Source organism: Eufriesea mexicana, unplaced genomic scaffold, assembly GCF_001483705.2.
Source record: "Eufriesea mexicana isolate 0111107269 unplaced genomic scaffold, ASM148370v2 scaffold1178, whole genome shotgun sequence".
Classification (NCBI taxonomy): domain Eukaryota; kingdom Metazoa; phylum Arthropoda; class Insecta; order Hymenoptera; family Apidae; genus Eufriesea; species Eufriesea mexicana.
This window is the reverse complement of record NW_016909311.1, coordinates 756,051-770,353: the sequence shown is the minus strand read 5'-3', so window position 1 is coordinate 770,353 and position 14,303 is coordinate 756,051. Positions and strand designations below refer to the sequence as shown.

The 14,303-nt window shown below is 35.0% G+C and overlaps 1 protein-coding gene across 1 annotated transcript in view; it reads right to left on the bottom strand.

Moving 5' to 3' along the window:
- Window positions 1-2,116: 2,116 nt before the first annotated feature.
- cnc (NFE2 like bZIP transcription factor cap-n-collar) overlaps window positions 2,117-14,303 on the bottom strand; it is a 257,189-nt gene continuing 245,002 nt past the window's right edge. The window contains exons 8-13 of the mRNA XM_017900412.1: window positions 4,505-4,793; window positions 3,745-3,893; window positions 3,446-3,622; window positions 3,229-3,327; window positions 2,776-3,140; window positions 2,117-2,636 (exon numbers count right to left, since the gene is read on the bottom strand). Of these exons, the coding sequence (XP_017755901.1) occupies window positions 2,469-2,636; window positions 2,776-3,140; window positions 3,229-3,327; window positions 3,446-3,622; window positions 3,745-3,893; window positions 4,505-4,793 (1,247 nt within the window). The 3' untranslated portion in view covers window positions 2,117-2,468. The remainder of the gene's footprint in view (window positions 2,637-2,775; window positions 3,141-3,228; window positions 3,328-3,445; window positions 3,623-3,744; window positions 3,894-4,504; window positions 4,794-14,303) is intronic.

Below are 14,303 nucleotides of genomic sequence, written 5' to 3'. Positions count from 1 at the left end.
TTGCAAATCGTTATCGTATGTCTTATAGTCAATATTTATAACCATGAAATTTTTTCAAACGAATTCATTTATATCATATATTAAATTTTACGAAAAGCGGATGTGGTGCCACTCTTTATAAGATTTCATACGTCGACGAAAACTACAATACTACAAATACTATCAGCAATATAGTAATTCATTTACATTAGTATCTAAATAATAAGTAACATAACTTTTTAAAAAATATACTATAGAAATCTAAAATGATGAAATAGTATTAGCTAAGTGGTTGAATTGACAATTGCAACGTTTGGAAGCTTACAAAGCTTATAAAATAAAATTCTGATATTTTCAATTTATAATACTGTATTATTTTCTAGAAATTTTCAAATTTTATTAATAATAAAAAGCTTATGTTACTTTTCCGCATAGAAATATATTATATACCATTTTTATTACAAAAATTATTTTTGTTTATCAAGATTATATTTATATGGGTACAATGGTTTTATAGTTTTATTTCTAGTTTTCAATTTTCTTAAAATAATATAAGGATGAATAATATCATGCATATATCATATTAAAATGTATACAGTAATTTCCCCAAAGGTTTATTCAGCTTTATTTATACAATATAGAAATTTAATGACATGGGAGATCTTAAAATGACAATGTGATCAGATGGAATTGAGAATTTGTATAAATCTGGTTCGTTTGTACGATTCACGAACAGAGTAGTAATTGTAAATTATTCTTTCTGTAGCAATTCTTAACAATGTGATCTCCACTCGCTAAATACAGTACGTAAAGGCAGCCTACACCCAATAATGTAAATACAATTGTGTATGTAAATGTTAATAAAGACTTGACTATTATAAATTGTCGGCGTAAACAGTATTTCTTTTCCGTTTTTAACGTTATAACGTATATCTCGTTATTACTTTGCGTATATGTATTTATATATATATACACGTATATACATAAATACATATGTTCTATATTTATATATATATAATATTTATAGAAAATTATTCTAACTATATTAATATATACATACAAAGACAAATGTGAAATACCTAAACTTTATTCGTCCCTTACTTTATAAAAATATGTGTATTTGTTATGTTTTTGTTCATATTTCAAACAATACTATTATTAATATTGTAGCAATACAACACATTGCGTTAAAAGTATCCACATAGTCACATTAATTACTAGATATCTTTATCACTTTATATTACAATTTTTCGTTAATATTTTATTTGAACGGACTGAAATTTAACACTTTTGGAGCAGTTTTCTGTACAGAACACTAAACAGTTCATAGAACAATATATATTATTCGATGTCTTTAACACATACTTTTTACTATTTAAATTGTTTTTATTTTTCATTTAATTTCCAATTTAAATGCAGGTTTAATATTGCATTCAATATTTTCGGTTTTTATCGTTGCATGTTATAAACATCTTGTTTATACAAATGCTTATTTCTCTGGCTTATTTCTCGATCTCGTGTTCATATATTTTATCTCATTCATAGTGAGTAATACATAACATACCCTTGACATTTCTTTCCACTTCTATCAAAATATGCAAATATTTGTGAAGTTTGGCAAGTTGATATAATTTTGAAAGTAAGTTCATTTAATAGATCCGAATTGATGAATGATCACATTTCTCGACACAATCGCACATAATTTACACCTATGTCAGTTATATATCAAATATATCATATTATATATTTATAACTGAAACAACTGCACCGGAAACATATTAAATCTTGGTAAAAAGGCAAGTATAATATATTTATATATATATATATATATAATATAATCACGGTGCGTAAAAAACATACATGTACATATACATGCATTTAGAATTAAAACACATTATTAGTGTATGTCGAAGGAAAAAAAATAACAAAATAGAATTACAAGAAAAGTATTTTAATTATACTATCATATTATAGTGATCCCTTGAATTGTAATAGAAAAAAAGTGACATCTAAAACATTTTATAATATAATTTGTTTGTTTTATATAGGAAAGACCAATTCATAATTGCATCATTCTTTAGAATAATAAATAAAAATTTTACATTTAAATGTAACACAAATTCTTATAAGTGGTGTCTACTTTTTTTCTATTTATATAGGTTGTTGGTTTATTTATGCTATATAACTATATGTACAATCAGTATTTTTACGTTTGGTGATTATTTTCCAGTCGTAAAGAAAGATATAACTCAATGTGAGTCTCTGAAATATTTTTGAAAAATTCCTCTGCTTATTCAAACATATGGTGAGATATATCGAATGTGAAGCAATAAACTTTTCACACGAATTCTTCATTATTCTATTTAAAATTGTAAATGATTTTTTATCTGAGCACCGCATTCATGTTTGCCTTGCAAAAGTGCGGCCAGTACACGAAGAAAATAGAGTTTCTCTTATCAAACGTTTCAAAACGTGATTTTTCCATAATTTCATTCCTTATGTTCAGGATCAGGTTTCGCTTTTGGTTCCATTGTCGTAGAACGTGGGTGATGAGGATTCGTCTGATTCCTTGGCACTAACAACACATTTCCATCGGCTGATTGCTGAAGACTGTACTCGTACGGATGGTACTGATTACCATCGGGGTCGCGCAAGGACTATAAATCAAATAGTAGAATTGTTTTTAACTTTCAATCTTATTTTACTTATGAAATAAATAATACCATAATTCATCGTAATTAACTAAACGTTACCAGATACAAAATAGCCATAAAATAATCAACAGAGTATACTAACTTGGAACACATGACGATAAAGCTGACTAAATTTGTCTTTCACGCGTTGTCTTTCAATAAGCATGAATTCTCGTTCACGAATAAGCCTCATCTTGCGGTCTCTCATTTCCTTCACTTCATCAGCAAGACTAATGATTTGATCTAGTTTACGCTTGCGACAATTTTGAGCGGCGACTTTGTTCTTGCCCCGTCTTCTAATATCACGTATCAAAGATAATTGAGCTTCACTGAGATCGTATTTACTAAGACGTTCGTTAAATTCGTCCATTGGAAGATTGATAATATCATTCACGGGAATGGGGACATTTAATGCTCTTGCTCTTTTTTCATCTCTGGTTAGATGCTCTTCGCTATCGCTTTTACGTACTGAAACAAACATATTAATAAATTATAAAGATAATATTACATGAAATTACTAAACAATTACATTCTATGCTCGATTTACGTAGTTTACCTTTCTTGTCACGAGAAACTGGACGTTGAAGAGATCCGGAACTTTCTGCAGGTAAATGATACGTATGATTATGATGAACGTGTTCTATAGCTGAACGTCCTAAAAATACAAATAAGAAGAAAGTGTTATTACTCGATAGGTTATCATTCGGTGAATAAATAATTTGAAAATAAAAAGAAAAATTAACACGTAAAATTAAGAATTAGGTTAATTTTACCTGATTGATGACGACTGAAATCTACACTACAACTATATTTTATTTCAGGTTGAGGCCCAGCTGCACCCTCAATCGGGCCAGAATAAGCATTTCCTGGTGCTCCAGCGCCAACTGTGTGTGAATCATATTCATACTTCATTGGAGTCGTCGGATGTGCTGTAGCTCCGAGAGGCGAACCTATCGTGTATGAAATAAATTTTAAATCCGTTAAATTTTAATTACGTTAATTTAATCTACGATGTTGATACATTCGATCGATCAGTTGCTATTTTTTCTCTCTTTTTTCCAAATAAACTAACCAGTTCCTTGTTCCTGAAAGTATCGTTTTGCAAACATTTGATGCTTCTTTTGAGCAACCGGAGGCATGGTACGCTCCGTTTGACATCTTGGAGAACCAGCATTCCTTCCGGAAACGGAATAGCTGCAGTCGTATGACATGCGGTATTTGCTAAAACCAAAACAATCATTATCACACAAGAGTGATTAACATTAGGGAGATATTTCGATAAATACTTCTAATATACATATATTTTAATCGATATTTATTACGGAATATTTGTTTAAAGAAAAATCACGAATTAATATAAATTTTAAATTAATTTCATCCTTAATTTGGGTGCAGAAAATTTATCAATTTGGTATTTCTATTTAGGGTAGATAAACGAAGATTTATTTGTCATTTATCTTCGGTATTAATGAGAAAATAGGTAGTTTTCTCGGTTTGTTAATCTTAACCCTTTGCACTCGGAATTATTTTCCAATTTTCTTGGCAATAATTCCCTATTATTTCAAGTATTTTGTTCGAAATTTATTTCACGATACAGTCCTCGGAATTTTGTTCACTGATTATATTAAATATTGTCGCAATTTATATTTCGAATTTAAGTAATTCAAGCAGTTGCTTATTTTCGGTAAATAAAGACTCAAAAAACGTCGAGGGTAAAGGGTTAATATTTGTTAATTACAGGACTGGTTCTTAAGTTATCATCAGATTGAAATTATTTATTAAATTATTTATATTATTGAAATTATTTGATTATTCCAGTTTAATTTAATCACCTAGCATAATCCATAGTATAATGAGAATCGGCTTGTGTATGGCTAGAATTAGAACCAGTTTCCATCCATTCGCCATCCGAAAGGGATGGTACCCGTTCGCTGCCCATGCTGCTGACAGCGCTATCGCTGGATGCATCCATCCTTTCGTCTGTTACACCCGGAAGTGTCGTAACGCCTGTTGCCGAAGAGGTCGTACCACCAGCTGTCTGAACTCCTGACAAGGCCGCTGCTCCCGTTGGACCCGAAGCGTTGTTATTACCATTATCTAACATGCGCATGGTATACATGCCTGCAACAACAATTTACATACATAATGCATTATTATTACCATGATCCAACGAAATGGAAGAAGCCTGCTGAATCGGGTAAAGAAAATGGAGAAAAACCGATAATGCGAATTTGCGTATGAAAATAATCATTCGGGATATAATTTCGTAAAGTATACCTATTTTAATTAAATTCATACGTCGATTATGAACATCGATAAAAGGTAATTACCGTTGAAAATAAATAAGAGAAAGTGAACGAGTAAGGATGCCGATATCTAGGGAAAAAATGTCGCTCTAATTAACGTTGAAATGTTCGTTCCTTTTTAAGAATCGCTCGGTTTTGTTTACGTATTACAGGCCGGGATCAAGGGGAATTGCATTTGAAACTTTAATGAATAGAAACGAGTTAGTCCGCTTTTGATTGAAATAATTTTTATGCTAACCGATGTTATATTAGAATATTCCTAGTAACTTTTTTGCGCGAATAATGTGTTTCGCTGGAATGTCACCAGCAGCGACTGAATTTCATTTCAATATTGTGGGTGGAGGTATGTCTTTCAATCAAGCTAAGGTATTCGTTTATGTCAAACAAATGTCATTAATACACAGAAAACGATACGATGTTGAATTTATAATACTGTAATTTAATTTCAATTATGATAACAATTATTATTACTATATTATTATTAATTATTTATATAACTACGATATTACGATATAACTATTGTTCGTTGTTAAACGAAAATATTATTCAATAACAAGCTACGTTACAATAGGTACTCGAATTTTTTCCAGATTATTATTTAGCGATAATTTCATACGTATTATATTTTTAACGGAGTTATCGAATAACGGTATAAGTAGAAAGAGTTGCATTAAAGAAGACGAGCTTAAGTATCAGTACTAGATTCTACAAACTGGTTAGTTGAAAAACAAGGCATGTATACGATTTTCATTAACGAACAGAATGAAAATACGCATACCGCAAGACAGAGGAAGGCTCAAGGTCCAATGGTCGCGTGGATTACTTGTTGATTAACCATGCCTATTAATATCAGCTATATTTTGAAGCTATCAATTATTCCAGATAAAATCATAATATCGCGACAAATTATACGATAAAATCGTAACCTTCCGAATAAAAATATATCCATTTTATACATCATCGGTTCCAACGTGCCCAGTCGAATTTCAAATAAATTCGCAACTAACACCGATCTTTATACACAAAAGATATTCCGCCTGAATAATCAAGAATAATTAATTCTAGCCTTTGCACATTTAGAGATAAATACGAGTAAGCGTATTTGGCTGGAGAAACGTAATTACATTTTATTAGATACGTTCGTACAGTCTGAATACAAGCCTGTAACTTGGTCGGAGACGATATTACGAAAAGGATAAGAATTCGAATAAAAATCAATATCACTTTTAGAATCCATGTCAGATATAGGAGAAATTAACTCAGGAACGTTGCTTTCAAAGGAGATAAGATGCGCTGGTACACCGATACTACGTTTCTTAGAATCATTCAGCATACTCAGCTGCCACAGAAACGTACGTGACTGAGATCGAGTTTCATTCGTTCTTATCAACTAATTTTGCGAAAGGAAATACAATGCTTTATTGCAATTTTTTACTTCTCGGTATCATCGACAACACATTTTTCATATGTATTATATCTAACAAATTTCCTCTGACTTTGAAACGTGTTATTTTCCGAATATTAATAAAAATAAAAATAAAAATAAAAATAAAAATAAAGCAAAGTTGGAGGAATAATCACGATTCGATATCACAGTCCAGTGGATGAAATTTTGATCCGAGTTTTAAGGTGTCGGTTAATCACGTGACCGCTGCATAATATGTTTACAATGTACCGGATTTAACGATTGCTCATTTCGATTTAACGATTTCGTTTAATACATCGTTTAATGCATCGAGTAACGAGTTATCCGTTAATGGCAGGTGTTATAAATTCGACTAGAGTAAACGAAAGGTGGAAAATACAGCGAGCAAATGCACGCGGATAAGTCGTTGAATTGTCGTGACTCAGCGCTTTTGATTTCAGCGATAAGCTATCGGACTTTCGAATTTACTTTTCAATGGAATCTATAAATGCGCGGGGCAATATTATATAACGTTATTCTTATTCAAATAAGTCGTAATTCCTGTCTGACGACGGCTAAGTCGAGCGCTATTCGAGTTCGATAGATTCAATGCTGGTCACAGAGTTTAATCCAGAGTACATGTAGGTCGATGGCATATCAAACACGTGACGTACTCTGCACATTGTGAACCATGTATATGCCCAACTATATATACGAATTCCAAAGCTCGCTTGTATCACGCTTCTCTCTTCCCTGTTACGACCAAATCGACGAATCTCGAACGCCGTTTATGTTTTCCAGCTTTTTAACGCCACTCGGGGTTAACAGTAAGATACGAGGATAAGGACGAAAACACTGAAACTACGAATAGATGCGATTTACACATGATTCATACGTCGCGCGGTCAGAGTCGAGGATGAAATTAACGCGGAAAAGACGAAAATACCGCGCATTTTCTCCATGTCACTGTCAACATCGAGCACGGGGAATCGATAGTAACACGTATTGGAACGACACTGGCGAGAAAAATTACCTACGTGGTATATACACGATAACTCCCATAGTCGCCATTTAAGCTCGAGAAGAGCTTAATCCGAGGATCGATGATTGGAATCGATGCGTTTGAAAGAAGATGATGCCCTCTCCTCGATCGATTGGCAGTTTTGCCTTGGAAGCGCGTATGCAAACCGATACTATATCTCGAGAATTTTCAAGGTATAGTAAACGGCACGATACGTGTAGGAGTGCATGTTCGAGAAGGTCCGGCGCAAATGTATTTTCTCGTAGTAACCAGCTCTTTAGCACCTTTACTTCACCAGATGTTCCTTTCTCTCTTTCACAACAATCTTCCCCGGCACATCGAGTCGATGCATATTAATCGCAGTCGAGATAAACACAAATGCACACCGTGCGCGTCTCCTTTTTCCAGATAGCTGAATAAATCACAGAAATAATCATCTAGAAAGCACAGAGATAATCATCTACATTCGGCTGCCTGGTATTCGCATTCGTGCATCGAGGCGATCCGATATCTCAGCCAATAGCCAGTCTAACGTTCGCATGACAGTGTGTATCGTGCACAGTATGGAAACATCGTGTGCCATCTATCGAAGCACACAGGGCACATGCTCGGCGGCAAAACAAAGTTGAGAACGCGTAAGAACGCAACTACTACTGGGCAACTACTACTGGGGATAGGTTAAACGGATTCGTCCGATGGAATTACGGTTTACAGCGTAGAACAGTGTCTGCTCCCGGGGCACATTATGCCAGTCTAGACCCGCACGATTACCGCGACATCGCGAGATACGTAAGATAGGCATTCGATCGCGAACGCAGCGTAAACATAACTACTTAAGTTGGTGGCGCGTAGCCGAGAGGCTGACCCGGCGCGGGGCGTCACCACTCGCTTCAAGAGGCTGGATGACTAGCGTCACTTTTCACTTCGGTATTGGACGGACTACGACGGTGGGAGCAACGGCGTCGGCTACGTCGCGTGTCCACCGATTCGTCATACGCACAACTCGCGTACCCTTGGACAATTCGTTCATCGATCACCAACTTACCGTATTCCATGTTAATCCGTTGAGTAACATAGCAGCACGTTTGAAAAATACTGTGTCAAGGAACGATAACAAGATCAATTGTCGAGTACGTGTAGGCACCGGTGCAGTCCGCGTTACTATTTAGACGCTGCAAGGAAGCGATATCGTTAACGTCCACCAGGCCGGTATTATTTTCGCGTTATCGTGTGGAAAAGTACGTTTCAAAGGAGGAACGATTAAATGTCCACTTTGACATTTTATGGATCGCGAAATTGAGAGATTGCGGAGAAAAAGACCGCTTCTTCACTGTGCTTCATTTTTACCCGCGATGGACTACCGCTATCGAAGGAACAGCGCGAAACTGACCTTGCTAAAAACGAGTTCGCTTCAGCGCCGTCTCAAACATGCTTTATCGTTTGCGCTGCTTCGCTATGATTGGACTTTAGAGTCCTTTCTGATAAACGCTGCTGCTCTGAAAAAGTTGGAAACTTCCGTATGATACGTTACGTGCCAATGTGTCTCTCGAATACAACGAACGGAATCGTTGGGTACCAATGGCTCGCGAATTTCCTCGTGTTTTCATCGATAGTAACGCTATTCCGGGGTTACGGTGAAGAAAATAACAGGGAGCCCAAGAAGATAGAGAAATATTCCGAATATCGTACGATTTGACGTTGCCGTACGTTTAATCTACGGTGAAAGCTGATAAACGAGTAACACAGTATCGCGAAGAAAAAACATGTTGACGATTATACAATACAGCGAAGAATTATTTCCAGGACAATGATAAACGCGCGGACGGTAAAGATGAAAAATTGCCTGCATTACGCGCACAGATTTTGCATGCGAATAAGATAATAATGTTGTTTCTAATTTTATCAATGACATAATAGGATGACTCGAAAGCTGCTGCTGCTGCATTTCATGCGCTACGAAATGTGCAGTGCAGATATCTTGCTTAAATACGATTCCTATCGATTCCTAAACGCGATCGGTGAACAGAATTTTGCAAATTTTCCTCGCATATCGTTAAATTCTATGTCAAAGATAATATTGGAAACACGAGTGTGTTTTAAAGTCAAACGTAGAAAGTCCGAATAGCTGTACCGTTGTTTAACCGTGTGCGTAAATGTAATTGCAGTACGTAATAGTACTATTTACGACGTGCAATTAAGCACTCGTAAAGATATGTATACACAAGCGCAATAATCTACGTGCAAAATTAAAAGTTTTCAACTGCACAACGAGTGCAAACAATTAACAAAACTTTAATGGCGTTTTAAAATTCGGCACCAATAATTTCAGCAATGGCATTAAACAAATTTCAAGAATTACAATCTCTAATTCCAAATCGTGTAACGATAACGATAGGACACGTGTGTTATATACAATAATTTATGTTATACACGTAACATAATAATTTAAAAAAGTAGCGTTAAATAAATTTAAAGAGTATTAAAAGTTTTCAATTGCACAACGAGTGCAAATAACGTACATTAATGGCGTTTTAAAATTCGGCACCAATAATTTCAGCAATGGCATTGAACAAATTTCAAGAATTACAATCTTTAATTCCAAATCGCGTAACGATAACGATAGGACACGTGTGTTATATACAATAATTTATGTTATACACGTAACATAGTAATTTAAAAAAGTGGCGTTAAATAAATTCAGAGAGTAAAAAACCTGACCTTAAATTTGTAATTATTCGACTAAAGAGAGAAAATGCTAATATAGGAAGCAAGGAGTAAATGGCAAGGGAGCACTCACTTTGTAAATACGAATTTAAAGAAACTCGAGGAAAGAATTTGCATATGTGCTTTGTAAGGTTACACTTGATTGACAAAGTATACCGAGATTCGCTGAAAATGGTCATCGGAGCAATTAACGTGCATCTCGTCTACGTACACCGCTCGTCTATGGTAATCATGCGATACAACAGTGTAAGGAAACGTAACTACATAAGTATGCAGCCAACAGTCATTCGTACTTTCACCGCTGTTCGTGGGTGTAGTTTTGCAAACTTATCTCGCGCGTACATGTAATTATCCCTTTTGTTTAGCATATCCTGCTCTTTTAACGCGGACGTTGAAAACACGGAAAGCGGTTTCCCCGCGACATTACGGGGAAAAATAAGCTTGTCGAATCTAATTAAAATGAGGCACATTCGCGTTCCCTGCCAGGCAAGTCGCCTAGCTATTCAGCTTTATTCGGTAAAGCAGCACGTGCGACAATTTTACGTCTATCTATGTACATCTACATATTATAACATCCATCAGCAACCACCTGCGTCATCTTAAAATCGCCAAGGATAAACGACGCTTTTTTTTGCTGTCTCATGCAGTCAAGAATGCAAAGTATTTTTATTGCGGGATTTCAATAATAAAGAGCACTCGTGCTATCCAACAATATACGCTTCCAGGTATACTGCGTGACGTAATAGTTTTACTAAGCGGACACATATCCGTGTGTACGAGTGTGTGTGTGTTTTTAATACCTAAATATTCTATCGAGGTGGCAGGTATCTTATCGTCTAAACGATAACAATTAAGGAAGCGAATCGCTTACCGAGAAAGTTCACGTATGCAGATATGTCGCGATTATTATGGACAAGGTGCGCAGCGAGCAGAGCACAAATCTCCGCTCTCAAAATTCATCTGTAGCGAACTAGCGGAGAAGCCTTTCGAATAACCGAGGTCGCGTGACTAAGCATCTCAAATATGGATGCGATATCTGTTCGCAAACCTCGCCAAGTGATAATAAAGCACATGCGGTCGCGCACGTAACTATTTATAGCGGTGGTTTCCGAGTTGATTTCGTGTGACGCGACAATGTTTTGTTGCTAATGTTATCTCCGAGTTGAAAGAAAATTTCACCCAGATTTCCCGAAATCTCGCGACGATCGACGATACGTGGATATCCGAGCGATAAGTTGTTTCGCGGAACGTTCAAACGAGTTTAAACGAATTTGAACGATTGAAATTCGCGCGCTTTTGGGACGCCGGACGAACTGTCATGGCCGCCCGAGATATCGAAAACGATAGTTGGCCGCGCGGCAGGAGAGCGTTCGGCAAAAGTTGGAGAACGTTCGAACGATGGACAAGTGTTAATTAATTACGGTAGAAGCGTAAATTTATGCGTGCAAATACGAGCTGTTGATGCTGTAAGAGAGAGGAGCTAAAGATGACACACCTGTGTAAGGCACGTGACACGTGACAAGTTCGAAAAACAAATAACGTTTGTTATGACGGATACAGCAAATATCGAGCTGAATTGAATAGCGTATGGTAGTTAGCCGAGTATGCCATGTGGAATGTGTAAAGAAAACAATATTACGAAATTGGAACGACAGCGCTTCAGCTACGTTTCATACCAGTATGTCCTCCAGCCGATAACCGTTCGCGATATCAACGTAATAACGTCGAATCGATGACCTACCGTTGTCGACATTTGCGATTTAAAAGACGGAAAAAAAGGCTAAATGGAGGCGGATGAAGAAATGGTCAAGATGTTATCTAAGTGCACAATAAATCGTGCAACGTTGCAAAAAGATAGACTCTCTGTGGATCATTTAAGCTATATCTGCTCATTAACTATCGCTGAAATTGTTCGTTACGCGGAAATTATTAATTTTATAGTAATTACGATTATTCCAAATAACAACCGTAATGATGCTTTATAAATTAAATATCCATTATACGATATAACGTTGATGATTCTTGAGAATAAAAAAGGCATTTGCGAGAAGCCAGATTTCACTTTGTAAATATACAATGGCAATTATAACGTAACAGCGTAGTTCTAATTACGCGAAAACGTTTTACATGTAAGCGATTTTAAAGCGATTTATCTTGATAAATTTTCAAAATTTCCTTCCATATAGATTTGCCGGCATAGATTTGCCGGCTAATTGCCGTTTAATGTTCAAAAACCTGTGTAATATCGACAATGCTGTTACTTTAGACGTATCCTCCTATCCACGTGTCTTCTGAAAAAATAACTGATACGTATAAAACTGCAGTCTGGTTTGCAGGAACGCGTATAATTATGATTAAAGATAAGATTTTAGTCTGCGATGATACGGCAAATACCGATAGCCGGTAATCCCATGAAACTCGTATTACTATTTAATAATTACATTAACAATTAATAAGCGAATTTATCTAGAGTATGAATCATGTGTTGTTAATTATCATCTGCTATATGTATATTATATTACCAGGGCATTCTCTGCGTTCGTAAAAGAACAACATGGAAGGCATAACGTCCGTGCCCCTTACATAAAGAAGAAATAGGAGAAAACAAAAACAGACGGAAAAGAAAATATGCAGAACACAGAAAGCAAATGGCCACTAAGAAACTTATGCGAGACCGATAAATTATGTAACAAAAAGTAACAACCTAACGTGTCATTTTTTTGTTTAAACCTGCAACATTACTTACGTAACGTATTAAAGAATATCATTATTTTTGCTCTTTTATAAACAGTCGACCAACAGAGTAGTTCAGTTTCATCAAATTAATCGATTATACGAATGATTTCGATTAAATGTCGAGTAGACGTTCAAATTTTCTTCGATTCACTAATTCCATAGTTTTAATTAAAATTTATCGTAACACTGTATAATTAATTAGGTAGTACGTTATCTTTCGATGTAAAGATAATAAGCATTTGGTTCATTGTCATTAAGGAAAAATTATTTAGAAAAAATACGATAATATGATAATAACGAAAATCAGAGATTTTCAATTAAAATCCACCATGATGCTGGATCGTTAAATAAGAAGTACATCACCTCGCAGTGTAAAGATAATACTTACAAGCAAAATATAATAAAATAACGATAATAAAAATCAAGTATCTGTAATTAAAACCTATTGTGTTACTGAATCATTAATCGGACAATATTTTACTTTCCAATTCAGCAGTGATACGTATTTAATTCTTCTGTTATAAAACTGTGATAATTAGAAAATTTACGAGACTAGTTTTACCAGCATTTCTTAAGTCACCGTGAATTATTTAAAAATCTTTCAAATCTGTGCTTGGGTCACTTGAAACCGTTAACGGTTAATATTTCATATGCATTGATATCTCTTTGTCTTACGTTTCATTGCAACATTTCGATTTATCACCCTGTCTCGTATCATTAAGTATCGAGTAACTTTAAAAAGTAAACCGAGATACAAATACACGTGTACGCATACTTGTCCGAGGATTTGGCCACTCCTACGCAGCCAAAGAGTCGAAGGAATCCTCTTGTGGTAAGTCACGATACGCGATCGTGCTAAAATGGACGAATTGTTAAGTCACGTGATTTTCGGGTCAATGGTCACACAACTATAGCAAATTCTTCGTGTGTTAGCAATATACGAAATCTGTTAACTTTGTACAGGGACAATCTAGGGATTTTTGTGATGTATATCTCAAACCTAACCTATCGTGTTCACCATTGTTAAATCCGTGGCTAAGGAATCAATGTAAAATCGATGGTCATCAGATGTAATTATTTTTGCGCGATATCTTATTAACGAAATTAGAGAATTAACGATAAGATCAGGCAAAATTAATATGCTGTCACGAAAGCAAGATTAAAACTCGAGAGAGATATGGTTTTCGGTTACTCTGCGAATACAAAGGTTAGAATTACTTTTTCAATTATATAATTATTAATTATTTACCATTGTTTGCTAAAGTTCGGTACAAAATAATTTTATAAAATAGTTTGCCAAATTGAAATGATCTGATATTCCTTTCAAACGTCTTAATATTAAATTAAATTGTAAAAAAGTTCAAAAAAATTCAAGTATTAACAATGTAGTTACATTATTAAGAATTAAGAAATTCAGAAATTAAAACGGAGAATTTACT